We start from the raw sequence: 27,789 nt of genomic DNA, 5'->3' as shown, positions 1-27,789 counted from the left end.
CAGAGATGACGCAAATCATCATGTTCTCTAGGGGTATGAAAGTAGTCCTAAAACAAAGCAAACAAGCCAACAAAGGAAAGAAAATATGCCTCTGTTATTTGCCATGACCTGTGCCTATTTTAGTACGTTACACTTTTTGTCAGGAAGATCTCTAACTTCACCTCCCCAGTCTACGAAGACTGCTTGTGCTCTCTGAACTTGATCCCTTAACTCCCTTACCCTGTTGACTTTCCTGACACACAATGAGCCAGCACTGAACTGTTACCTACCAGACCTCTATGACTAGAAAAGAGAAAAAAATATATCCTCGTCTCTAGACTTTCAGAAAGTTCATCCACAGGATTAATACCATTAATTGTTAAAAACATTCAGAGGTATTTACAATTTAAAAGGTAAAAACATTTCTATGAACTAAATAATTTGTGGAAAATGTGACTTTTGTAAAATAGTAACTATATTGCTTTCTGGTAGCTTAAAAACACTGTCATATGGTGGTCCAAAGGGACTGGCATTATATATGTTTCATTGCAGTTGAAAAGGAAGGTTAATGGGGCTGATATTTTGACCCCCAAATGCTAATGACTAAGGAGAGTGTATTGCCTAAGGCACAACTAGATAGCAAAATAAAATCAAACTCATAGAAATCAATAATTCAACAGTTGTTGACAAATTCCATCACCTATTTTTTCTGGCAGATATGTGTTTGTGATTTTCATTTTAAGATTTATCAGTCATTGGCATGGCGTATGCCTATAATTCCAGTACTTTGGGAGGCCAAGGTAGAGGAACACTTGAAGCCAAGAGTTCGAGATCAGCCTGGGCAACATAGCGAGACCCCCTGTCTCTACAAAAATAAAAAAATTAACCAAGCACAGTAGCAAGTCCCTGTCGTCCCAGCTACTCAGGAGGTGAAGGTGGGAGAGTTCCTTGAGCCCAGTAGTTTGAGGTGACAGTGACCTATGATTGTGCCCTGCACTCCTCTGGTGCATATTGCCTATCATCACTAATTTCACTGATAAACCCTACAGGGAACCTAAACAGCCTCTCATCTCACTATTTGATGGCATAAAAAGGCCTCTGCCTGACACCTAGAGCTTTAGCCTGCCCTTTCTGAACCAGATGGGCTTGCAGAGAGACTGAAAGGAAAGGGGCTCTGTCTCTGGGTGGACAGAGTGACACCATGTCTCCAAAAAACAAATAATAATAATAAGATTTATCAATACAGTTATAGTACAATGACACTGGATGGTTAATTCTAAGTAAAAAGCAGTAAAAACTGCAAAAACCATTTTTAAAAAGCTTCTTTTCAAGAATGTCATATCTGAAGATGAGTTTATAAATGCAACAGCTCATCTGCACCATCAGGTACTTAAAGCATTAGTTACACAAACTCTATAGACCCTTACTGACATTGGGGCTCAGTAATTGACACGCTAAGCTCATAAACCAGTAGCTAGTGCAAAATTTTAGGGGAAATCAAGAAACTCTCAGTAATCCAGAGAAATAAAGCAATGTAAAGATTCATAACAAAACTAAAACACCAAGCTCTTTAATTCAGTAATTTTGGCGCTGTGTACATAGGTTGTAAGTGCATAGGCTTTGGGAAAGTTTTTTCTCCCTCCTGTTATTTAAAAGCCTCTATTCACTTACTTCTGGAATTCTGGAAGATGGTTATAGTTACCAGAATTCACTATTCTATATCAGTGGAATGTTGTATTAATTCAATAGTATCCTCCTCAGACTCCTCCAAATCCATAAAGTTATCTAAATATAAGTGTATCTTCAAATCTCATCCATGTACATGTACACAAACATTTCTGGAGTCCCCTGCCTGGTTCAGCAAACATTTACTGAGTGCTTCATAGTCATCAAGTGCTGTAGGATTTGAGGATTCAAAAATTGAAGGAAAAAAAATCCCTATGTCGTTTACACTATTTTTAAACACTCATTTCTCAATTACTTGTGGAACTGAAGGGTAAAATTCTGTCTTACGGTTAAATCCCAGGTGAACCGATGATGGAATAGCTAATACTACAGGAACAAAGAAACCTTTCACAGTAAACGTAGGATTGGACCACATTTAAGTCTTCTGTCTCAATGGAATAGGAACTGAGAGCAGGTGCAAATGTGGGACGAATGTCTGGAAGGATAATGATGCAGCACAGTGTCTGGGTATTCTCTAATCCATCAGGAATAAAATTGACTAGATTAGAGCTTTCCTAGGGAGGAGGGGTCAGGGAACAAAGCCCTTTTCCTTTTTGTCTCTAGGCAGGTCTATCTGGTTCAGAAAGGGCAGACTAAAGCTCTAGGTGTCAGATGTAGGCCTTTTTATGCCATCAAATAGTGAGACGAGAGGCTCTTTATTCTCCCTATAGGGTATCAGTGGAATTGGTGATGAGAGGCAACATGCATCAATGAAAACTCATTATGACTCATCCCTTTGCAATTATCTAAGGGTCTCCCTCTGTGATAAAGAAATCATCAAAGAAATAGAACTTAACTGATTTAAAATGGTTTTTATAAGTCATAAAGAATTGAAGGTTCCATAAAGTTGAATCACATCAAAAGTGAGTCATTTGCCTGCATCATTGACAAGCTTTTTTTCCTGCCAATGAAGTCAGAGAACCACATTTATTTGGTTCTAAAATGGTAGCTTCAAACTCTACTACTTTCCTAATCACAGGCAGAACATCAATAATCACCACCTGAATTTATAGTAGAGCCAAATACTATATTGACACCTGCAACCAAGGTTCAACTAATGTTCTGTATATTGTAAAAAGCTGTACAGTTGTTACCTTAACTTAGAAATAACCTGGTAAAATGGAAAAGCATGACTTAGGGATCTAGGAAAAATTGTTCTCTTTTTTTGGGGTTTGTTTTTTCCTCCTATGGCACTTCCCATCTTCTTGCCTACTTTCCTGCCCATCATCTTTTCTGCTAAAGAATCAGGAAATCTACAAGAACGCAATTTACTGTATCCCAAGGCCCCCCTGGGGATGATGTCCCCCATTACCCAGATGGTGCCTCTTTGATCTTTAGCTATTATTTTATATTTTCCTATCTGTCAATTACCAACTCCCCTTGAGGGTCTCACATGGCTATTTTTTTTTTCACCTAATTGTTATTTATAAGAGCAACAAAATACACAATCTTTCTAAGTAGACATGAAACGTTTACCTAGAAAGACCATATTCTGGGCTGTAAAACAAATCTTAATAAACTTATAAGGATTCAAGTCATACCAACACTTTCTCTGATCATATTTTAAAAACTAAAAATCAATAACAGGATGATATCAGGAAAATTTCAAATTAGGAAACTGACAATTTCTTATTATTTTTAATTAACAAATAAAAATTGTATATATTTATGGGTGCAGTGTGATGTTTAGATTTATGTAAGCATTGTGGGATGATTAAATCAAGCTAATTAACATATCCCTCACATCACATAGTTATTTTTTGTGGTGAGAATATTTAAAATTTACTCTTAGCAAGTTTGAAATACATAATACATTATTATTAACTGTAGTCACCATGCTGTGCAATAGATCTCAAAAACTTTTTTCTCCAGCTAGCTGAAGCTTTGTACCCTTTGACCAACATCTTCCCATCCCCCACCCCATCCCCAACCTCTGGTAACTATGATTGTACTATCTCTTTTTGTGAGTTCTACTTTTTAAAATTCCACATATAAGTGAGATCATGTAGTATTTGTCTTTCTTTGCCTGGCTTATTTCACTTAGCAAAATATCCTCCAGTTTCACCCATGTTGCTGCAAATGACAGGATTTCCTTCTATTTTGAGGTTGAGCACTATTTTATTGTATATATATACCCTATTTTCTTTATCCATTCATATATAGATGGACATTGAAGTTGATTCCATATCTTGGCTATTGTAAATAGTCCTGCAGTGAACAGTGCAATGAACAGCTGCAAGAGTGCAGATACCTCTTCACCATACTGATTTCACATCTATTTTAGAATATTCCCTCAATCCTTCAATTTACTATGATTCCTCAATTTTTACATTCAATCAAGATTCCGTCAAGGACCTACTGTGTGCACTACAGTGATGAAAACCCATCAGGAAGCTGCATCTCACAGTTCTAAGTCCTCCCATGGATTTGTGTGTGTTTGACCCACACTATGTTTTATAAAAAAACTCAAATAACTTGCCAATTTTTTTTAAGTTAGAAGATTAAATAAAAATATAAATTTCTATCTTTCAGAGAAATTGGACAATGTGGCAATATTAGGACTGTAATCCATATGGCAACATTGCCTGGGGCTGAGTAGGGCCTGCTGGTTTTAGAGGTGCAGGCTACTCAATTGGCCATAATCAGTCCTAATATGTTTTACTCCTATTATTGCTGGACAGCTTTTAGGCACGGAGTTTATATCTCTTATGGTTGGTGAATCAGTGGCACTGTTTGTCAGAGTGCAAAATGGCACTTGGACCTAATACATTTATAATCTCTAAACTACTGGTAGAAAGTCATCACCATCATCATTATCATCATCATCAACATTTTTTGACATTCACAACTCATGATAAGTGTTTATTGAGTGCTTACTGTATGCTAAGCACTGTCTTAAATATTTTTTATAGATTAACTTATTTAATTCTCACACAATTCTGAGAGAAGTACTAATATGACTCATATCTTAAAGGTAAGAAAGCTATGGCACAGAGAGGTTAAGTGGTTTGTCTGGTCATATGGCTCATAAGTGGTATTGTTGGGGGAAAAAAGTGAGATAATTGTAAAGCTGCTCTGAAAAAATTAAGTGCCATACAAATCTAAAATCTATTGTCATTGTTATCATTGGTGAGATAACATACCCATTTCAACAATTTATCTGGAAGGTAGGCACAATTCTTATTACCAAAAAAAAATTAAAATACAGACTTCCAGATCTATGCTCATTATTAAATTTTCTTCCTACACAATGAATAAAGGAATGTATATAAATAGAAAAATGCATGAGACATATGCAGAAAGGAATAACTTGGGAAGGAAGTAAAAGTGTAGCTCTGATAATAGATTAGGTTAAGGTAGATTGTTAATTTAGCCTTAAAACTTAAAATGATCACATTAATTAATTATAATTTTTAATTTACCTAGTTTTCATTTTTCAAATAGTGCTGGACATTTTATAAAACCTGACAATATGCTTTCCTTGCTACTCTGATGCAGATATAATGTTTGAGGCTAAACTAACACCAATACATCCAGTCCTTACACTTATCTCAATGATTTTCCCTAAATCTTTTCATTCCTGCAGTAGCTTAAGGCCATTTTCAACAAGAAAGTAAAAAAGGCAATTGTAGGCTTTCTTCAAATAAAACATCCTCCTTCCCCATTTGCATTCCTTGGATATGAACTTTATTGGATGTCCCAAAAGCCGAATAGTAAAAGTAGAGTCTGGAAGATAGTAATGGATCTAATATTTCAGTGCGTACATGTTATTAATGACTGACAGTATTTCACTTTACAGTTTGTGAATTTCTTTCGCATTTTCTCTTTAATCTTCACCATAACCCTGTAAGATATTAATGCATGGGTGATTGGTAATATCACAATATAAATGTGCCTTATCTTGCCATAGAATATTATGGGCATATAAAAATAAAGGGCATCAGCTGTGAATTTCTGAATTATTTAGATTGTTATTATGATTTCATTATTTGGATCCAGGAGAGACTTTATGGATCCTCTGGACCAACTACTTCATTTTCCAGAGAGGAAACCAATTGCCAGTGAGTTAGTGGAAGAGCCGGGGCAAGAAACACAGTCCTGATTCCTATTTCAGATATCTCTCCACCGTAACACACCTCATTTTCTGAAAATAAAAAGGTAAAAGAATATACAGTTTCCCTCTGTTTGCAAAAGTAGGTTCTATGTACAGAGGTAAGATACAAGGAAGAAATTTTAAACAACCATAAAACATAATTAGTAGAACACCAGTGTGGGCGAAAAACAGATTTATTTCATCAGCAAAAGTGATGGGAGGTTGGGGGGAAGTAATAATCCCCATTTCACAGACTGTAGTTTTCAATAAAGGAATCTCACTTCTGAAAGTGAAAGTCACACTAAATACCGATTTCATAGCTTACCACACAGATTTGTAATTGTCACAATTTATTAGCATTGCTCACTCAGTGATTCAGTCGTCTTCTCCTTGACAGCTGAAAGGCAATTCACTGTATAAAGTTTCTATGTTGAACTTTATTAACCATTACTTACTGAGATTCATACTACGCTTAGCAGTACTAAGTGAAGGTCCAGAATAAATAGTGTCCCTGTCACCAATCAGTTAGCATTCTAGCCTCTTCACAACTTTAGAGTTGCAATTATAGATGGATTGTTTGTGTTCCCAAGGGCAACCCCTCTACCTGTGTCTGCATCTCATTGCCTCTCATTTATGTCTCAGCAATGCTTCAACACTTGTCCCTCTCTCTCCTGCATCATTAATTTATCCCTCTCTACCAGTTAGCTTCCATCAACCCCCAAACATGCTGCATTTTTTTTCACCTTAATCTTTAAAAAATTCCTGGGGTCTCCCCTCCCTCCCCAACGGTCATATTTTTCTGCTGTGCTTGATGGAAACATTCCAAGGAAGATGTGTTGGTACTTTCTCCATTTCATTTCCTCCATTCTCTATTGACCCATCACCAATCAGGCTGCTCTGCCAAGGCCACTAATGACCTCCTCGTTGCTATATTCACTGGTGAGTTCTCAGTCTTCATTTTCGTTTACTCCTAAGCAGTATTTGACTCCTCAGCAATATTTGAATATTGATCACTCTATCTTAAAATGCATTCTTCACACAGCCTCTGACATCACTCTTTCGGTTTTTCTCCATTTTCTCTGGTGACTTTTTCTCAGTCACTCTCCTTGCCAGATGCTTATCATATCTCTATCTTTCAGTAGTGTCTTTGCATACAGTCATCTGAGTATCTCTCATCTCTACCTGTCCTCTCATCCTTAAGGATCACATTCATTGTTTTGTGATTTTATGTATCATCTGTATGATTTTCAAATTTATATCTCAAACCCAGACTTATGAATTTCTCTATGAAATCCAGAATCTTATATTCAACTTTTACCTAACAGTCAATATCGCTCTTGGATATCTGATGAGCATCTTGAAATTAGTTGGTCACAGATATCACTCATTCTCCCCAACAAAACAGCACATCTCCTCCCACAGTCTTCAACATCTCTTTAAATAATTACTCAATCCTTTAAGCTACACAGGTCTCTCATTGGGTCCTGATCACCCTTTATAACAGTCACATTCATTATCCTGACAATACCTATTTGCGTGTGTGTGTGTGTGTGTGTGTGTGTGTGTGTGAGAGAGAGAGAGAGAGAGAGAAACAGTCTCTCACTCTGTCACCCAAGCTGGAGTGCAGTAACACAATCATAGCTCATTACAGCCTCAAACTTCTAAGCTCAAGTGATCCTCCTGCCTCAGCCTCCTAAGTAGCTGGGACTGTAGTCATGAGCCACTATATCTGGCTAAATTTTTATTTCTGTAGAGATGGGTGTCACTTTGTTGCCCAGGCTGGTCTCAAACTCCCAGCCTCCTGCCTTGGCCTCCCAAAGTACTGGGATTACAGTGAGCCATCATGCTCAGTCCTATCTTCTTTTATATTAATCAGCATTATCCAGAGAAACAGAACAAATGGATGGATGGGTGGATGTATGGATGGGTGGATGGATGGATGGATGGATGGATGAATGGATATGGATATGGATAGAGATAGCTAGCTAGCTAGATATTTCTTATAAGATATTGGCTCATGTAATTATGAAGGGTAAGAAATTTCATGATCTGCAGTCTGCAAACTGGAGACACAGGAAAACCAGTGGTATGGTTCAAAGGCCTGAGGGCCAGAGTCCATGGTATAGAAAAGTTCAAAGTCTGAAGGCCTGAGAATCAGGACCTCCAAGAACAGGAGAAAACTGATGCTCCCGTCCAAGTAATCAGGCAGAGAAGGCAAATTCCCTCTCTCTCCACCATTTTGTTTTATTCAGACCCTCAATTGATTAAATTATGCCCATCTATATTGCAGAAAACAATTCCACTTCACTCAGTCCACTGAATAAAATGCTAATCTCTTCCAAAAACACCCCCACAGAGACATGCAGAAATAATGCTTAACCAGATATCTGGGCATCCTATAATCCAGTCAAATTGACACATAAAATTAACCATCACACTTTCTCTGCTTAATGTTTCCTCTTAGGCACTTACCACTACCTTGCATATAAATACCAGAATGTCAGCTCCATGAGAGCAACAGCTTTGTTTGTTTTGCCCACTATTGTATCCTGACAGCCTAGAACTCTGCCTGTATTATAGCAGGTACATAAATATCAGCTAAATGAAAGCAATCTTTCAGAAATAAATATTCCTTAGCACATAATCTTCTTTATAAATAAGAATTCATCATAACTCTGTTAGCTCCTCAAATCCTCCTAAGTCTTTCATTTCCTCTCTACACCATCCACTCCAGCTACTCACACCCAGTGGTGCCAGCCTAAACCCTATCACCACTCAGAAATGCATCACATTGGAAACCTCCAGCATCTAGTCCTCTGCTCATAATCTTCTGGGTCCTCCATAGGTTACCAGTGAGATATTCTTCCTGGAATCCTTCCTTATTCAGCTTGGGCTGCGTTGCTCATTCCCTGAACAGTTCTATGAACCATCATAACAGTTGAATCCCCTTGCCTTACTGGTTGTTTTATTGTTGTTGTTGTTTGTTTGTTTTGGGGTTTTTTTAGTGTTTTTGTTTGTTTGGGGTTTTTTTGTTTGCATTTGACCACTCAAGTCCCCGATTTAAAACAATATACCTACAAATATAAGCAAGCCAGCGTAAACCCACTCTCTAAGTCAGACTGGCTGTGTTCAAATAAATATTGGTTTTAATACTTACCAGTTATGTATATTTAAGCAAATTTCTTCACTGAAAGCCTCAATTTCCTTATTGGTATAATGAAAATAATAATTGTGCTTATTTCAGAGGCTACTTGTGAAGACTAATGAGCTAATCTAAGTAAAGTTCTTATCACAGTAAGTTACTATTACCGTTATTGTACCCAAATTGTTGAGCATGGCAAAAGAATATCATAAAAAGACCACACATATTAGTGCCCCTACAATGTGTGGGGTTTCCAGTCTGGCTCAGCACTGTATTTATTTATTGATCATTCGTTTTTCTGCCTCTCTCATCTGGCTGCCCTTTTATTCCAAACTTTACTCTCCACTCAAGTACTTAACTTCTAACAGGGTCCATGTTTTCATCCATCTTTTCCTCTTCCTTCCAGTCTCCTGGACAAGGAATCATTTTATTCAAGGAAAACTTGTGTATTTTTGCTCTTGATGTCTTCCACTCTGCTCCATTCTCCTTCTGTCACTGAATTCTTAGTCCCTCCTTCATGACTGACACTGTCGCTCAGCTTATTAAAATAATCAGGCTTATCTTATAGGTTTTTTTTTTTGTTTTCACCTTTTTAAGCTTCCTCTACTTTGTGATCCCTCTCACATACTGTCCTCCTGATCTCATTCTTCTCAGCCAAGCTTCTTGAATGAGTAGTCCTCACATTATTAATTCTCTATTTCCCATTAAACTCTTAACCCTTTAAACTTATTTTTTGAGCATTTTCCATAAAGAATAAATATTTTTGAACACATGATTTAAAAGTTACCTAACATGTTCTAAATTTTCACATCATTTTGAAATTTCCATCTCCCACAATAGAAATTTTTTAATGTAATAAACATTACATTAAAACTCTTGATAGTAACAGTGGAGTCAGCGATTATAATTTTTCTAGCAAGATTCGGGTGAGTTCTTTACACATGAAAAAGTTTGCCTATATTTTAAAATAAATTCTCAGTGAAATGAGGCCAGATGTTTTCATTTACCTTTTTTTTTGCATTTTTGTCACAATATTAACCTTACCAATGTTAGCTACTTATTGAATATTTATTGTTAATAAGTACATAACTAATAAATTTTAATTATCAGTTTTATGAATAGACTTAAATAATACTTGTGATGATTGATAATACATTTGATTTCTACTTATTTGCATTTGCTGTTTTGTGGAAGTTTATTTCATTAAACAAAAAACATGCAGCCGCCATCAAGATTCCTTTTTGAGGCAGCTAGGAAGTACTAAAACCATCATTTAATTCAGTCAAGTGAAACTCATCAAATAGTTCATTGCTCCAACGAAAAAAAGTTGATTGGTTTTCCACTTTTTCAGTAAGTTAATTTTATTTTGTGAAATCACCTCTTGAAGACAGCTTTCTGAACTGTCAGACATTGGCCTCACACGGTTCATCATTCAACACTTTCTAAGTTAGAAGTAGAGACTGCAAGAAACTCACTTGGTAGGAAGGGAAATTACGTGGAGGAGTGGAGTGTGCCAGTCAATTTGTCAGGTGCTTTCTCATTAAGGACTTCAGAGATAAGGGTCAGTCTTTGGGAACAGATTCTAAACACACACTTCCTTATTAAATGGTTTTACAAAAAGCCAAATTCCAAACCATTTGGAGCTTTGAAGATAAGGATACACACGTTGCCAAGTTCCTATCAACTGAGCTGCCATTGTCATTAATTATTGTAATAATGACTCACACAAAAGAGGCATTACCTGACACGCATTGACTCAGTGCATTTTCAATTACAAATGCAGAAACCACAATAATAACAGCTGTGGGGGAAATGTAGCAGTTCCTTTCCATCAAATGGCTTCTGTTACGAATAATCAAAATTTTTGTATTTAATTTAGTCCAATTGATATGGTTTCATTTTTTTCTTTAACTGAAAATGACTGTCCGACATTGATAACATTCATTAGATCAATAGTTTGCAAATACCTCTGAAGAGAACCAAAGGGACTGCAAAGATGTAAAAAATCAGGTCCTCATTCTTAAGGTGTTTAATAACCAATAGGGGAGCTAGGTAACACATACCACAATACGAAGTCATATACGGCTAATGTGAGCAGTACAGAGTGACCTAATGGGTCAGAGAAGGAAAAGATCCCTTTCATCTGGGGAAATCAAGGCAAGCCCATGAATTCTTTTTGGATGGTTAGAACTTCAGGATAGATGATTGGAACTACAAGAGTAGAACACGTTCAAGTGAGGAGAATAACTCGAGCAGAAGGACCTTCATGCATATTTAACAGGTGGTGAGTAGACCAGTTTGCCTGGAAGATAAGTTTGTTTAAATTAGTTAGAGATAAAAATAGAAATGTAATTTTGGAATATGTAAGGTAAAAAGACCAGAAATAGGGTAATGGTTTTAAAATAAAAAAAGTGAATGTATCACAATAGCAAAGACATGGAATCAACCTAGGTCCCCATCAGTGATGGATTGGATAAAGAAAATGTAGTACTTATAAGCCATGAAATGCTACACAGCCATGAAAAGGATGAAATCACATTCTTTGCAGCAACATAGATGCAGCTGGAGGCCATTATCCTAAGTGAATTAATACATGAACAGAAAATCCAATACCACATGTTCTCACTTACACATCGGAGCTAATCACTGGATACTCATAGATACAAAGATGACAAAAATAGAAACTGGGGACTACTAAAGCAGGGAAGGAAGAGAGAGGGCAAGGGTTAAAAAACTAACTACTGGGTACTATGATCAGTACCTGGGTGATGGGATCATTAATACCCTAAACAACAACTTCGTACAATATATCCAGGTAACAAATTTGCACGTGCACTCCCTCAAGATAAAATAAAAAAAAATTGGTTTTTTGAAAAGATAAACAAAATTGACAGACCGCTAGCAAGACTAATAAAGAAGAAAAGAGAGAGGAATCAAATAGACGCAATAAAAAATGATAAAGGGGATATCACCACCGACCCCACAGAAATACAAACACCATCAGAGAATACTATAAATGCCTCTACGCAAATCAACTAGAAAATCTAGAAGAAATGGATAATTTCCTGGACACTTACACTCTCCCAAGACTAAACCAGGAAGAAGTTGAATCCCTGAATAGACCAATAGCAGGCTCTGAAATTGAGGCAACAATTAATAGCCTACCCACCAAAAAAAGTCCAGGACCAGATGGATTCACAGCTGAATTCTACCAGAGGTACAAGGAGGAGCTGGTACCATTCCTTCTGAAACTATTTCAATCAATAGAAAAAGAGGGAATCCTCCCTCACTCATTTTATGAGGCCAACATCATCCTGATACCAAAGCCTGGCAGAGACACAACAAAAAAGAGAATTTTAGACCAATATCCCTGATGAACATCGATGCAAAAATCCTCAATAAAATACTGGCAAACCGGATTCAGCAGCACATCAAAAAGCTTATCCACCATGATCAAGTGGGCTTCATCCCTGGGATGCAAGGCTGGTTCAACATTCGCAAATCAATAAACGTAATCCAGCATATAAACAGAACCAAAGACAAGAACCACATAATTATCTCAATAGATGCAGAAAAGGCTTTTGACAAAATTCAACAGCCCTTCATGCTAAAAACGCTCAATAAATTTGGTATTGATGGAACGTACCTCAAAATAATAAGAGCTATTTATGACAAACCCACAGCTAAGATCATACTGAATGGGCAAAAACTGGAAAAATTCCCTTTGAAAACTGGCACAAGACAGGGATGCCCTCTCTCACCACTCCTATTCAACATCGTGTTGGAAGTTCTGGCTAGGGCAATCAGGCAAGAGAAAGAAATCAAGGGTATCCAGTTAGGAAAAGAAGAAGTCAAATTGTCCCTGTTTGCAGATGACATGATTGTATATTTAGAAAACCCCATTGTCTCAGCCCAAAATCTCCTTAAGCTGATAAGCAACTTCAGCAAAGTCTCAGGATACAAAATTAATGTGCAAAAATCACAAGCATTCTTATACACCAGTAACAGACAAGCAGAGAGCCAAATCAGGAATGAACTTCCATTCACAATTGCTTCAAAGAGAATAAAATACCTAGGAATCCAGCTTACAAGGGATGTCAAGGACCTCTTCAAGGAGAACTACAAACCACTGCTCAGTGAAATCAAAGAGGACACAAACAAATGGAAGAACATACCATGCTCATGGATAGGAAGAATCAATATCGTGAAAATGGCCATACTGCCCAAGGTGATTTATAGATTCAATGCCATCCCCATCAAGCTACCAATGAGTTTCTTCACAGAATTGGAAAAAACGGCTTTAAAGTTCATATGGAACCAAAAAAGAGCCCGCATTGCCAAGACAATCCTAAGTCAAAAGGACAAAGCTGGAGGCGTCACGCTACCTGACTTCAAACTATACTACAAGGCTACAGTAACCAAAACAGCATGGTACTGGTACCACAACAGAGATATAGACCATGGAACAGAACAGAGTCCTCAGAAATAATACCACACATCTACAGCCATCTGATCTTTGACAAACCTGACAAAAACAAGAAATGGGGAAAGGATTCCCTATTTAATAAATGGTGCTGGGAAAATTGGCTAGCCATAAGTAGAAAGCTGAAACTGGATCCTTTCCTTACCCCTTATACGAAAATTAATTCAAGATGGATTAGAGACTTAAATGTTAGACCTAATACCATAAAAACCCTAGAAGAAAATCTAGGTAGTACCATTCAGGACATAGGCATGGGCAAGGACTTCATGTCTAAAACACCAAAAGCAACGGCAGCAAAAGCAAAAATTGACAATGGGATCTAATTCAACTAAAGAGCTTTTGCACAGCTAAAGAAACTACCATCAGAGTGAACAGGCAACCTACAGAATGGGAAAAAATTTTTGCAACCTACTCATCTGACAAAGGGCTAATATCCAGAATCTACAAAGAACTCAAACAAATATACAAGAAAAAAACAAACAACCCCATCAATAAGTGGGGAAAGGATATGAACAGACATTTCTCAAAAGAAGACATCCATACAGCCAACAGACACATGAAAAAATGCTCATCATCACTCGCCATCAGAGAAATGCAAATCAAAACCACAATGAGATACCATCTCACACCAGTTAGAATGGCAATCATTAAGAAGTCAGGAAACAACAGGTGCTGGAGAGGATGTGGAGAAATAGGAACACTTTTACACTGTTGGTGGGATTGTAAACTAGTTCAACCATTATGGAAAACAGTATGGCGATTCCTCAAGGATCTAGAACTAGATGTACCATATGACCCAGCCATCCCACTACTGGGTATATACCCAAAGGATTATAAATTACTCTACTACAAAGACACATGCACACGTATGTTTATTGCGGCACTATTCACAATAGCAAAGACTTGGAATCAACCAAATGTCCATCTGTGACAGACTGGATTAAGAAAATGTGGCACATATACATCATGGAATACTATGCAGCCATAAAAAAGGATGAGTTTGCGTCCTTTGTAGGGACATGGATGCAGCTGGAAACCATCATTCTTAGCAAACTATCACAAGAAGAGAAAACCAAACACCGCATGTTCTCACTCATAGGTGGGAACTGAACAATGAGATCACTTGGACTCGGGAAGGGGAACATCACACACTGGGGCCTATCATGGGGAGGGGGAGGAGGGAGGGATTGCATTGGGGAGTTATACATGATATAAACGTCATGCACATGTACCCTAGAACTTAAAGTATAATTAAAAAAAAAATAAAAATTAAAATAAAATAAAATAAAATAAAAAAATAAAATAAAAAATAAAAATAAAAAAATAAAAAAAAAGTAAAAAAAAATTTAAAAAAGAGAATGTGATTTAAACTCTGTCTTAACATATACCAAGGATAATTCCCAAAATTGTCATATATCCCCACATAGATTTAAAAACCAAAGTGTTCACAGTCATTCCACAATTCTGTAAATACTTCCATCTTGATATTTTTTATTTGTCTTTGTGTTGATATTGTTGATATTATCGCAATCACTTTCTAGCCATTTTATGTCCCAGATTCAGGTTATCCTTATGTTCATAGTCTTCTTTTTTTTTTTTTTTTTTTTGAGACGGAGTCTTGCTCTGACGCCCAGGCCCGAGTGCAGTGGCACAATCTCAGCTCACTGCAAGCTCTGCCTCCTGGGTTCCCGCCATTCTCCTGCCTGCCTCAGCCTCACAAGTAGCTGGGACTACAGGCACCCGCCACCATGCCTGGCTAATTTTTTTGTATTTTTAGTAGAGACAGGGTTTCACCGTGTTTGCCAGGATGGTCTTGATCTCCTAATCTCGTGATCCGCCTGCCTCGGCCTCCCAAAGTGCTGGGATTACAGGCATGAGCCACTGCACCCGGCTCTTCTTTTTTTAAAAAATGTATTTTTTAAGTAAGCTTTTTATTTTAGGGTAGTTTTAGATTTACAGAAAAGTTGCAAAGATATTACAGAGACTTGCTATGTGCCCAGCATCCACTTTCCTCTGTTGTTAAGATCTTGTATTATATGGTGTGTTTTTCACAACTAATGTCATAACCAACACCGATACATTGTCACTAAGTAAAGTCCATGCAGTATTGATATTTATTTAGTCTTTATCTAATGTCATGTTTGCCATTCCAGGATCCTATTTGGTATACCACATTATATTTAATTTTCAAATTTATTTAGAGCATGACAGTTTCTCAGGCTTTCTTTGGTTTTGGTGTCTCTAAGGAAGAGTGGTCAGATATTTCGTAGAATGTTCCTCAATTTGGGTTTGTTGGATGTTTTTCTTATGATTGGAGTGGAGATGTGGGTTTTGGGGAGAAAGATACAGAGGTAAAGTATCATTTTTATCACATCATGTCAAGGGCACCTACTACCAATGTGACATCAATGTTGATGTTAAGCTTGATCACATGGTTGAGATAGTGTTTCTCAGGTTTCTGCACTGCAAAGAAACTATTTTTCCACATTTTTCATACTGTACTCTTTGGAAGACAGTCAGTATGTTTATCCCATATTTAAGGGGTGGGAGAATTATGCTTCACCTTCTTGAGAGTAAAGTATCTACATAAACTATTTGAAATTCTACACATAAGATTTGTTTATTGCCTCTCATTTATTGTTTATTTAATCATATGTTTATATCAGTATGAACTCATAGGTATTTATTTAATACCTTGATTACAATCTAATACTATCTTGTTAATTTTGTTGCTCAAATTGTTCCACCTTTAGCCATTGAGAGCTCTTTCTTGGTTTCTGGATCCTTTGACATATCTCCATCAGATTTTCTCTTTAGTGTTTCTTTATTTTCTGTTACTATAATATAGTCGAAGCCTGTTTTGTATATTCCCCGCCCCTGCTCTAGAGTTAGCCACTCCTCCAAGGAGGCCTGGTTTCCTTACATAGAGAATGGCATTCGAAACCAAGGTCTGGTCTCTGGATGTGCTCATTGCAACTGCAGTGTCATTGCTTCTAGGCCCTCTCAGTAAATGGAGCTCAGAAATATATGTATATGCACTAACTTATATACATAAGTATCTATTATTATTTCTATATTTAGTTATTTGTATCTATATTGAACTAAATATGAGTTCATATTGATGTATCCATCTGTAATCCAGTACTAAAAGATTTATTCTTGTCTTCCCCGTTTGCTTACTTGTAACTTCCTATTACAACAGTAAGCAACCTTCTCCTGCCAGCCAGACATACGTTACCTATTTGTTCAATCCTAGTATACATGCATAACGGTTTCAGAATTGTTCATCTGTACTGCCATGAGAATCAACTTTATCAACTAGACTGCAATATGTATATATAGTTCCTTTTGTCTCTACTCTTAGTCTCCACTCATTTCCAAAGTTATTTAGGTCAGCACCTTTTCTTTTAATTAATAAATTTTACTTTTAGAGAAGCTTTACGTTTGCAGAAAAATCGAGCAGAAATTACAGAGAACCACCATATGCCTCTTTTCCTGCCTGCTCACTGTTTTCACGTTATTTCCTATTATTAACATCTTTCCTTAATATGATGCAATTGATAAAAAAATTGATACATTATTATTAACTAGAGTCCGTTGTTTACATAAGGGTTCATTCTTTGTGTTATGCAGTTTTATGAGTTTTGACAAATGTATAATTTCATATATCCATCATTACAGTATGATATGTAATAGTTTCACTACTACTAAAACCCCCTGTGTTTTATCAAGCCAATCTTACTCATTCCCCAAAACTCTGGCAATGAATGAACTATTTAATGTCTAAAGTTTTGTCTTTTCTAGAATATCATAAAAAAATGAAATCATAGAGCATATGGTCTTTTTCAAGCTGGTTTCTATCACTTAACACTATGCATTTAAGGTTCTTCGTGTCTCTTCGAGGCTTGATGACTCATTTATTTTTATTACTAAATAATATTCCATTGTATGGATGGACTATACTTTATCTACTTCCCTATTGAAGGCCACCTTAGCTGCTTACAGTTTTGGTGATTATTAACATAGTTACTACAAACATCCCTGCATATAAATTTTCAAGTCAATTGTGTAAAAATCTAGGAGCATATATGGTATGACTTTAATTTTGGCAGAAACTACCAACCTGTCTTCCAAAGCAGTGGTGCTATTTTCCACCGGCAATGACTGAGACTTTCTGTTGTTTGGTATCTTCAGCAGTAATTGATATTGTCAGATTTTTGGATTTTAGCATTCTAATGTATGTGTAATATATTTCATTGCTGTTTTAATTTGCAGTTCCTTCATGGCAAATTATGTTCGGTATCTTTTTTCATGTGCTTATTTTTCATTTGTATAATTTCTTTGGGGAGGTGCCTATTCAATCTTTGCCCATTATTCATTGGATTGTTTGCTCTTTTTGTTTAATTTTAATATTTTTTGTATATTCTAGATATATATATTCTGAATATTCTGGATATTTATCAGGTATGTGATTTCCAAATATTTTCTCCCAGTCTATGGCTTATGTTTTTCATTCTCTTAATAGTGTGTCTTGCAGAGACATTTGTTTTAAAAACATTGAATTTAATGAGTAATTTAACACTTAAGAATTCAGCATTATTTTTGTACTGGTCTAATGCAAATTTACTCTGTTGACATCTTTCAATTATTCATGTTTTTGTCATCTGTTCAGATGGAACTAGTCTCCCAACAATATCTTTAGCCCACTTTGGTTCAAAATTAAGAGAACTAGGGAGCACCCATCATCATGGAAGACCACAGCATCCTGTGCTTCCCCAGTAATGTCACCATTCCTTTCCTCATAGTACTCATTTGGGAGAATATCGAAGGGGAAAGTTTGTTTTTCTGAGAGTTGTCTCCAGCTACAGTTCCATCAAAGAAAAACAAGAAGCCAGTGAAGTGAAAAGAAAATAGATTCCATACCATTTAAAACGATTGCACTAATTTTATGTAGCGGTAAACATCAATTTATTCAGCAGCAGATTTCAATTATGTTTCTAATTTGCAAATGTTGCCCTCCAGTAGATCTCAAATTAGAAGGCTAAGCACTAAGGAATGGCAAGGCAATGACATTGCAATTAGAGAGTCTTCTAAAATATTCAATTAACTATTTGGGAAGGTAATAAATGGTTCATATTATTTATCAATAAAAGGCATATATGACATTTGATTTATATGGGATTCATAACAATGTTTCTTTGACTGGTTTTCATTTTCTGTTTTGAAGTTATCTAGTTATATCTGAATCTCCCCTGGGATCGTTGAGATTTGAATAAGTTTGAAGATTGCCATGGAAAATAAATATTTGGCTACTCTAAAACAAGAACTCGTCTAATTCTTATTATAAAGGGATTTGTTGTGTGCAACCGAGCACCAGAAATGAGAAAGCCGTTTTCTTCATATTCCCAACATTGTGACAAGATACCCAAAATAGATCCTTATCTAATCCTTTTTAATTTTTTTTTTCAGATTCCCCATCATGTTTTGTAGCCTCTCTGATCCAAAAGAAATGTAAGAGTCAGGCAGAACAGTATTTACAGTCACAGTTTAGCTTAAACAATTTGGGAACTTCTCTCTGAGGCTTAGTTTCTACAACTAAAAAGGAAATAGGAAAAATGCATGCCTTATAACGCTATTGTGAAGGCTAATTGAAATAATGAAGATGAAATCTGCACAGCCACCAGGGTAATGTTAGCTTCCCCTTCTTGCATGTTGAATTTTCTTTCCTTTGGAATATACTCACCATAAGCTTTCATAGTCCACATAGGATGCCAGAGTCATGAACTTAGTGTTCTATTTCATTTCTTTTTTAAAAAATACCAAATCTCACACACATACGTGGTCCAGCTGCCCTCTTGTCACACTGTCCATGTGCCCACCCTTCATGCGGGAGTTTCCACCCCAAGGGCCCCTCTCCATGGCCTCCACTGCAAGTAAGCTCTGAATGAAGGTCATTACACATTCCAGCATACTTTGAATATCATTTGCATATTTGTTTCCATGAAGGTAAGAGTTGTGTCCTATATGCCTCAGACTAACTAACATCTTCACAATAGGTTCTCAGAAAGTGTTTAGGAATTAATGAAAGGTAGGAAAAGAGGAAGGGAGAGAGGGAAGGAAGGAAGGAAGGAAGGAAGAAGGAAGGAAGGAAGGAAGGAGGGAAGGAGGGAAGGAAGGAAGGAAGGAAGGAAGGAAGGAAGGAAGGAAGGGTTGTAGTTTGAAGACAGATGTGAAGAGCCTTTTCTCCCTTTTGCAAGCACCCACCTAGAGAATAAAGCAAACTTTATTTTTCTTTATTAGATAAGTGGGAACTTAATAAGAAACCTGCAGCACATTAGCGTAAAGGAAGTTCTGTTTAGCTTCCTCTACGAAGCCTAAATGACTCCTTGTGGTTTGTCTTGTTATCACTCTTAATATTTATGGTGAGATCTGGGCAAAACGTCGAAGGCTTTGAATTCTCTGAGCCCTCAAGTTTCTCCTTGCACTGCTCTAATAATATAAAACTCTCCAGATTTCTTTTCACCCTGCAAATGGTCTCAAGCATCATTTATGCATGTGGCTGCTATGAAACAACGCAAGCTTCACTCCACTTGGGCAAGTTTGTTTTGCCAGATATTTAACTTTAATGAAGTCTATTGAATAAAACTTAAATGCCAGAGAAAGATTTTAAAAATTGCAGATGGGATTCGGGAGGATGTTGGAAAATTCCCCCCTTGACACAGAAAATTTTCCCCAAGCCAGCACTAAAGCTCAGTAGTTTTAGGGAGTGGTGGATTCGATAGGATCCCCAAACTGATCTTTATCAGAAAGTACCACTGAGAACTTGGAAGTGCTCTTCAGAACAAAGGTGGCCAAAGCTGGAGCTGCTTGGGTCCAGGCATCACATGCCAAGGGTCACTTGGTTTCACATTAGAAGTTTCTTAGACCTAGAGCTACCCCACCAAAATAACGAGCCTCCCGGAACACCCAGCCTGCTGTGTACTCCCTGGCCCTGCCCTCTCCCCTTTTCTGATCTTAGTTCCCTTGAACTCTATCATCTGGTTCCCAATCTCCCTTTCAGTGTATGAAAGGAATCTGTCTTGGAAAAGTCCATCTAAACAAGGAAAACAAAATTTAAACTTTCTGGACTGCAAATTATTCATTCACAAACTATTTATTGAGACTAGCGTGGTGGCTCACGCCTGTAATCCCAGCACTTTGGGAGGCCAAGGCAGGCAGATCACCTGAGGTCAGGAGTTCAAGACCAGCCTGGCCAAAATGGCAAAACCCCATCTCTACTTAAAAATATAGAGATCGGAAGTGACGGAGACGAGCTAGCGCGTCGAAGGTACCTCTATGGTTTTCCTCGCGTTCTTGAGTCGGGAAATGGCCGCCGTGTGGTTGCAACGGAGATAAATCCCCGGAACCGCGATTCGGCGTGTCAGGAATTTGAATTTAGAGTTTAATCTCTCAGAGCATTCTCTCCAGGAGGAATATTTACAGTATCTGAAAGACTTCACTTGACTTCTTGATCCTGCTTAAAGCCAAGGAGAAAAGAAATGGGTCGCTCCAATTCTAGATCACATTCTTCAAGGTCAAAGTCTAGATCACAGTCTACTTCTCGATCAAGATCAAGATCTCATTCTAGAAAGAAGCGATACAGTTCTAGGTCTCGTTCCAGAACATATTCAAGGTCTCGTAGTAGAGATCGTATGTATTCTAGAGATTATCGTCGTGATTACAGAAATAATAGAGGAATGAGACGACCTTACGGGTACAGAGGAAGGGGTAGAGGGTATTATCAAGGAGGAGGAGGTAGATATCATCGAGGTGGTTATAGACCTGTCTGGAATAGAAGGCACTCTAGGAGTCCTAGACGAGGTCGTTCACGTTCCAGGAGTCCAAAAGAAGATCCGTTTCTTCTCAAAGATCCAGAAGCAGATCTCGCCGGTCATATAGATCTTCTAGGTCTCCAAGATCGTCCTCTTCTCGTTCTTCATCCCCATATAGCAAATCTCCTGTTTCTAAAAGACGAGGGTCTCAGGAAAAACAAACCAAAAAAGCTGAAGGGGAACCCCAAGAAGAGAGTCCGTTGAAAAGTAAATCACAGGAGGAACCGAAAGATACATTTGAACATGACCCATCTGAATCTATCGATGAATTTAATAAGTCATCAGCCACATCCGGTGATATTTGGCCTGGCCTTTCAGCTTATGATAATAGTCCTAGATCACCCCATAGTCCTTCACCTATTGCTACACCACCTAGTCAGAGTTCATCTTGCTCTGATGCTCCCATGCTCAGTACAGTTCACTCTGCAAAAAATACTCCTTCTCAGCATTCACATTCCATTCAGCATAGTCCTGAAAGGTCTGGGTCTGGTTCTGTTGGAAATGGATCTAGTCGATACAGTCCCTCTCAGAATAGTCCAATTCATCACATCCCTTCACGAAGAAGTCCTGCAAAGACAATCGCACCACAGAATGCTCCAAGAGATGAGTCTAGGGGCCGTTCCTCATTTTATCCTGATGGTGGAGATCAGGAAACTGCAAAGACTGGGAAGTTCTTAAAAAGGTTCACAGATGAAGAGTCTAGAGTATTCCTGCTTGATAGGGGTAATACCAGGGATAAAGAGGCTTCAAAAGAGAAAGGATCAGAGAAAGGGAGGGCAGAGGGAGAATGGGAAGATCAGGAAGCTCTAGATTACTTCAGTGATAAAGAGTCTGGAAAACAAAAGTTTAATGATTCAGAAGGGGATGACACAGAGGAGACAGAGGATTATAGACAGTTCAGGAAGTCAGTCCTCGCAGATCAGGGTAAAAGTTTTATTACTGCATCTCACCGGAATACTGAGGAGGAAGGACTCAAGTACAAGTCCAAAGTTTCACTGAAAGGCAATAGAGAAAGTGATGGATTTAGAGAAGAAAAAAATTATAAACTTAAAGAGACTGGATATGTAGTGGAAAGGCCTAGCACTACAAAAGATAAGCACAAAGAAGAAGACAAAAATTCTGAAAGAATAACAGTAAAGAAAGAAACTCAGTCGCTGAGCAGGTAAAGTCTGAAAAGCTCAAAGACCTCTTTGATTACAGTCCCCCTCTACACAAGAATCTGGATGCACGAGAAAAATCTACCTTCAGAGAGGAAAGCCCACTTAGGATCAAAATGATAGCGAGTGATTCTCATCGTCCTGAAGTCAAACTCAAAATGGCACCTGTTCCTCTTGATGATTCTAACAGACCTGCTTCCTTGACTAAAGACAGGCTGCTTGCTAGTACACTTGTCCATTCTGTCAAGAAGGAGCAAGAGTTCCGATCCATCTTTGACCACATTAAGTTGCCACAGGCCAGCAAAAGCACTTCAGAGTCATTTATTCAACACATTGTGTCCTTGGTTCATCATGTTAAAGAGCAATACTTCAAGTCAGCTGCAATGACCCTAAACGAGCGGTTCACTTCGTATCAGAAAGCCACTGAAGAACATAGTACTCGGCAAAAGAGCCCTGAAATACACAGGAGAATTGACATCTCACCAAGTACCTTGAGGAAGCATACCCGTTTAGCAGGGGAAGAGAGAGTTTTTAAAGAAGAAAATCAGAAGGGAGATAAAAAATTAAGGTGTGACTCTGCTGACCTTCGGCATGACATTGATCGCCGTAGAAAAGAAAGAAGTAAAGAACGGGGAGATTCCAAGGGCTCCAGGGAATCCAGTGGATCAAGAAAGCAGGAAAAAACTCCAAAAGATTACAAGGAATACAAATCTTACAAAGATGACAGTAAACATAAAAGTAGAGAGCAAGATCATTCTCGATCTTCATCCTCTTCAGCATCACCTTCTTCTCCCAGTTCTCAAGAAGAAAAGGAGAGTAAGAAGGAAAGAGAAGAAGAATTTAAAACTCACCATGAAATGAAAGAATACTCAGGCTTTGCAGGAGTTAGCCGACCACGAGGAACCTTTTTTCGAATTAGAGGCAGAGGAAGAGCCAGAGGAGTTTTTGCTGGGACAAATACTGGTCCAAACAACTCAAATACTACTTTTCAAAAGAGACCGAAGGAAGAGGAATGGGATCCAGAATATACCCCAAAGAGCAAGAAGTACTTCTTGCATGACGACAGAGATGATGGTGTGGATTATTGGGCCAAAAGAGGAAGAGGTCGTGGTACTTTTCAACGTGGCAGAGGGCGCTTTAACTTCAAAAAATCAGGTAGCAGTCCTAAATGGACTCATGACAAATACCAAGGGGATGGGATTGTTGAAGATGAAGAAGAGACCATGGAAAATAATGAAGAAAAGAAGGACAGACGCAAGGAGGAAAAGGAATAATAATGAAGTAAGATTACAGCAGAGCAGAACTTGCACCCACCATTTTTTTACCTGATTTTTGTTTTCAAATAAGAATGTAAGCATTTTACCTAAATTTTACTGTTTGCAAGTAGTCTATAGAAATTTTGTTTTAAGTTTTCAAATATCTTGAGAAATAGTAGACTGTATGTTGAAAATTGTACTGAAATAAAGTAGAAAATTGTTACGTACCATATTTGTAACTATCAACTTTTAAAAAAAACTTTTAACGTTTTTGTTACATGCATTGTAATTCTGCTTTGTCTATAAGATACGGTCAAGTACAGCTCTGTGAAAGTTCTGATTCTCTTCCTTCCCTGTTTGTCAATGTTTTATTCTGAAGTAAACGTTAGCTCTACATATAAATCCTGGAACAGAAATTGTTTATAGAGGCTACACTAATTATTTTAACTGTATACATCTGTTTAATTTGAACACACTACATTGTAGGGTGACTAATTTTTGAAGTATACCACAGACAAAAGGTTGTTACTTTGGTAAACTAAGCTAGTTTAACACTTGAGCAAATGCTTAAGAAGGAATTAAAAAAAAAAAAAGAAGCTTTGCCAATAGCTAAAAAGTACAAGCTATTAAAAATTAGATTGAAAAGTTTTGAGAAAATGTTATTTTTACTGAAAGCAAGCAGTGGCCTATAAAGAACATTCTTAGGAGCCTTTTCTATTTGCGTTCAAAACCGAGTGTTCTCTTTCTATTCCTATTTGATAGTTTGAGTCATGGTCTTAGATATTAGCTATTTGTGAGAGGAAACTGGTTTGTAATAATACTGCAAATAGAAACCCCATTTCTACTGAACATCCTAGTTTTAAACAGAAGAAAAACTATAATCCTGGGGTTGGTATGGAGGAGGTTTATCCTGCAGAATAAGTTGATACATTAGTACCTGATGTCATATCTTACATATTTATTTGAGCTGAACATTAGTTTGTAGTGTAACTATTAGTAAAAATAGAGAAACACAACATACTGTTCATTAATAGTATTTTAAGAAAATTGTTTTTCAAATGTCACCAATAAAAGTTTTGGCAGGAAGCTTGTTGCTGCATTGATCTAACTTGTTCCCCCCCCGCCCCCCCCTTTTCAGTTGCAGTTTGTAAAATGGCTTTTTCTTTTTCCTCTTAAGGGTTCTATTCTTCAGGTAGATAATTTTTCAAATGTGAATTATCTTTTGTGTCTATATATTGATAGCTCTTAAAGGAGTGAAAATCTAAAATATTAAATTTCAATGTTAAGTCTATCTGCTTTATGTGCATATATAAAAGTAGACACATTTCATTTGTTAATTTAGTTGTGTGTGTTAAAAGGAGCTAATGCTTATTCTGTTAATGTAAACTTTTGAAGATCTTAAATGTATTGCTCTTTCATCTTAAAACATTTTCGAGGATTTGCAATGCGTCTAGCACCTAGATTACAGCCAGGGACGTTGGTTAAGAGCTGTTGGAAACAAAACTAAAAGCAAACTCAACATATGTGATGTTAATGGCCCTCAGATCCTTAGTATTGTGTGATTTTTTTCCCCCCTTAACGTGTCTTTCTGAAATTGTCTATTAAAGCAGAGGAAATACCTGCCAAAGGAAGTATGTATTGCATTAATCAGGACATAACTGATATTTTCCTGTTCAGAATAATACTTACGTGTGAAAGCAACATGGATGTGATCCCCAACACAGAATTTTCATGACCCTTTTATTGTATACAAATAAATACATAACAGTTACTTGGTTAGACATCAAATCTGTGTGCATGACTATGTGCTTATCCACTTAAGACAATAGGTAAAAGGGGAGTTGAGAAATTATTTAATAGAGAGTGGAAATAAAGCTACTTAATTCCTGTGGGCAGGTTATATTTTAAGTTCAAATGCACTGCTTTAACCTTTGGTTACTTTTATTCTATTAAACAAAATTGAGAAAAGAGTGTTATACTAGAATATAGTAGGCTAGGGTAATTGTAAGAACTCTGTAATAGAATGTCATTATGGATGTTATCTTTTTCAGATCAAGCATATAAAAAGTAGCCTGTATATTTTTTTAAAACACATCTTAACTCCACACTTTACAACATTATAAAAGTTGAATGGTTCCTCTTGGCAAGGATATTTGCTTACAAATGCTAGGAAATAACTCATTGATACCTGCGTTAACATATTTTGCCTAGAGAAGGGCAATAAAAACCGAACCAAAGGATATTTCTAGAAAGGATTAAGAAAGCTGTTTAAGAAGGCCATGACTCTTTAGGTGTGTATGTGTACCTTTCAGCATCCTAGGAATTTTTATATTAAAAGCTAAACGTTTTTCCAATTACAGTCTACTTCAAGGAATTACTGTTGTTCCTTTTGTCACAGGTAAAATCAGTGTCGGGAATTATAATTTGAGAAAAATATTACCCAGTAAGTAACACTGAATGTAGATGGCTAAACGATTCTTACTCAGTGTGATGTATAATGCAACAGGGACCCTTGTAAATTGTCATATGCCAATAAAATGTCACAAGTAAAAAAAAAAAAAAAATATATATATATATATTAGCCAGCCATGGTGGCACATGTCTGTAATCCTCGCTACTCAGGAAGCTGAGGCAGGAGAATCGCTTGAACTTGGTAGGCAGAGGTTGCAATGAGCTGAAATCGCACCATTGCACTCCAGCCTGCACGACAGGGTGAGACTCCATCTCAAAAAAAAAAAAAAAAATCTATTTATTGACTCTATAGCACATCATGTGGTGCTACAGAAAGTAAGATGAGCTCAGATGCAATTTCTATCCTTGCAATGCTTATACGTATAAAAATATTCCAGTTCTACGAGGATTCTTTTTTCATTTATTAGTTCATGACTCTCTCACTAAAAGCATTTTCTGTTTCCAGTGTATTAGGATTTATGTGGGGCAACAAAAAAAGGGTTTCCTCTTTTCTCCATCTTTTGTCAAATGTTTGCTTTGTTTAAAGCTAATACAATTCCATTTTAGTTAAGTCACATTTGCTTTTATATAATATAACTGTCATGTCAAAACTTTTGTATTATTGTGGAAGTTAGTAAATACAAAAATTGTATTTTCAGAATAAAATGACATAAAACTCATTTTTATTTTATCTTTTGACTTTCCCTAAGTAGGGATCTTCCAGCAAAGCACTGCATTTCATTTTTTTTCTTTTTAATTTTTCTCAAAGTCATTTGCCTATCTCTCCCTTCCCTGTATACAAGCACAGACACCTGCCAAAGACAACCAATGAGTCCCTGGCCAGAGTCAGAGGCAACCCAGTCATGAACATTCCTGCTGAAAACCTAGTACTTCAGGGACATGCTTGTCTCCTGCTCTCTCTAGAGGTAGTGAAAAATCTGAAGATGACACACATTGTGAGGTCCCAGAAATGGAAAAGCTTTGGGTCATTTAATCATCACATGCACGTAAGATACTGTGTGGATTCTTTTAATTGAACTTCTTCGTAGAACGTTATACTGAATGTTTGCAAATGGGAATGAACCCAAAGCTGTTTCCTGGGGCATAATTTTCACCCAGTACTGATGGACTCACACCAAGTGCAAGTACAAAACACCGACTTGGTACTCCATGCTAAAGGTCTTCTTTAACGCGAGGGTTATATATTATAGATTGCAATACATCTGTGGGTGTTTGATGTGTAAACATAAAGAAGTACTGAAAACAACCTTTCAGTCTGTCAGCCAAAAAAATTCTCAAAAGTTTAGTTCACTGGGATCTTTATTAGATTGGCTAGCAGTGTCTAAAATAAATGTTTCCTTTGTCAATTTTTCAGTGAATTTGTCAAAAGCAAATAGAAAGATTTTCAGTGAGTTTTATTCTGTGTGTAAACACAGTGCTATTTATTCATGAGAGAAAACTACTTCATGAAAACCAAATTACTACTGTGCCAACCAATTTTGTCAAAGCTCTCTTAAGGTCTATAAAATTTTTTGCAATGCATTTTGGTTTTAGAAAGATGATGGCAATTCTTTCCTCTAGATGATGTGGAAGTAATACGCTATGATCTATACGACTACAAGGAAACATAAA

The 27,789-nt window shown here is 37.1% G+C and overlaps 1 protein-coding gene across 1 annotated transcript; it reads left to right on the top strand.

Annotated features, from left to right (window-relative positions):
• The first annotated feature begins 20,723 nt into the window (after positions 1-20,723).
• LOC117062484 (bcl-2-associated transcription factor 1-like) lies at positions 20,724-26,270 on the top strand. The gene is given in 3 exon segments (XM_033176060.1): positions 20,724-21,303; positions 21,306-22,445; positions 22,448-26,270. Coding segments are annotated over 3 exon segments (2,760 nt in total). The 5' UTR covers positions 20,724-20,960; the 3' UTR covers positions 23,725-26,270.
• Positions 26,271-27,789: the final 1,519 nt, after the last annotated feature.

This window comes from Trachypithecus francoisi, unplaced genomic scaffold (assembly GCF_009764315.1).
Source record: "Trachypithecus francoisi isolate TF-2019V2 unplaced genomic scaffold, Tfra_2.0 Lachesis_group17, whole genome shotgun sequence".
Classification (NCBI taxonomy): Eukaryota; Metazoa; Chordata; class Mammalia; order Primates; family Cercopithecidae; genus Trachypithecus; species Trachypithecus francoisi.
The sequence above is the reverse complement of the archived record's forward strand: the minus strand, read 5'-3'. Positions and strand labels throughout refer to the sequence as shown.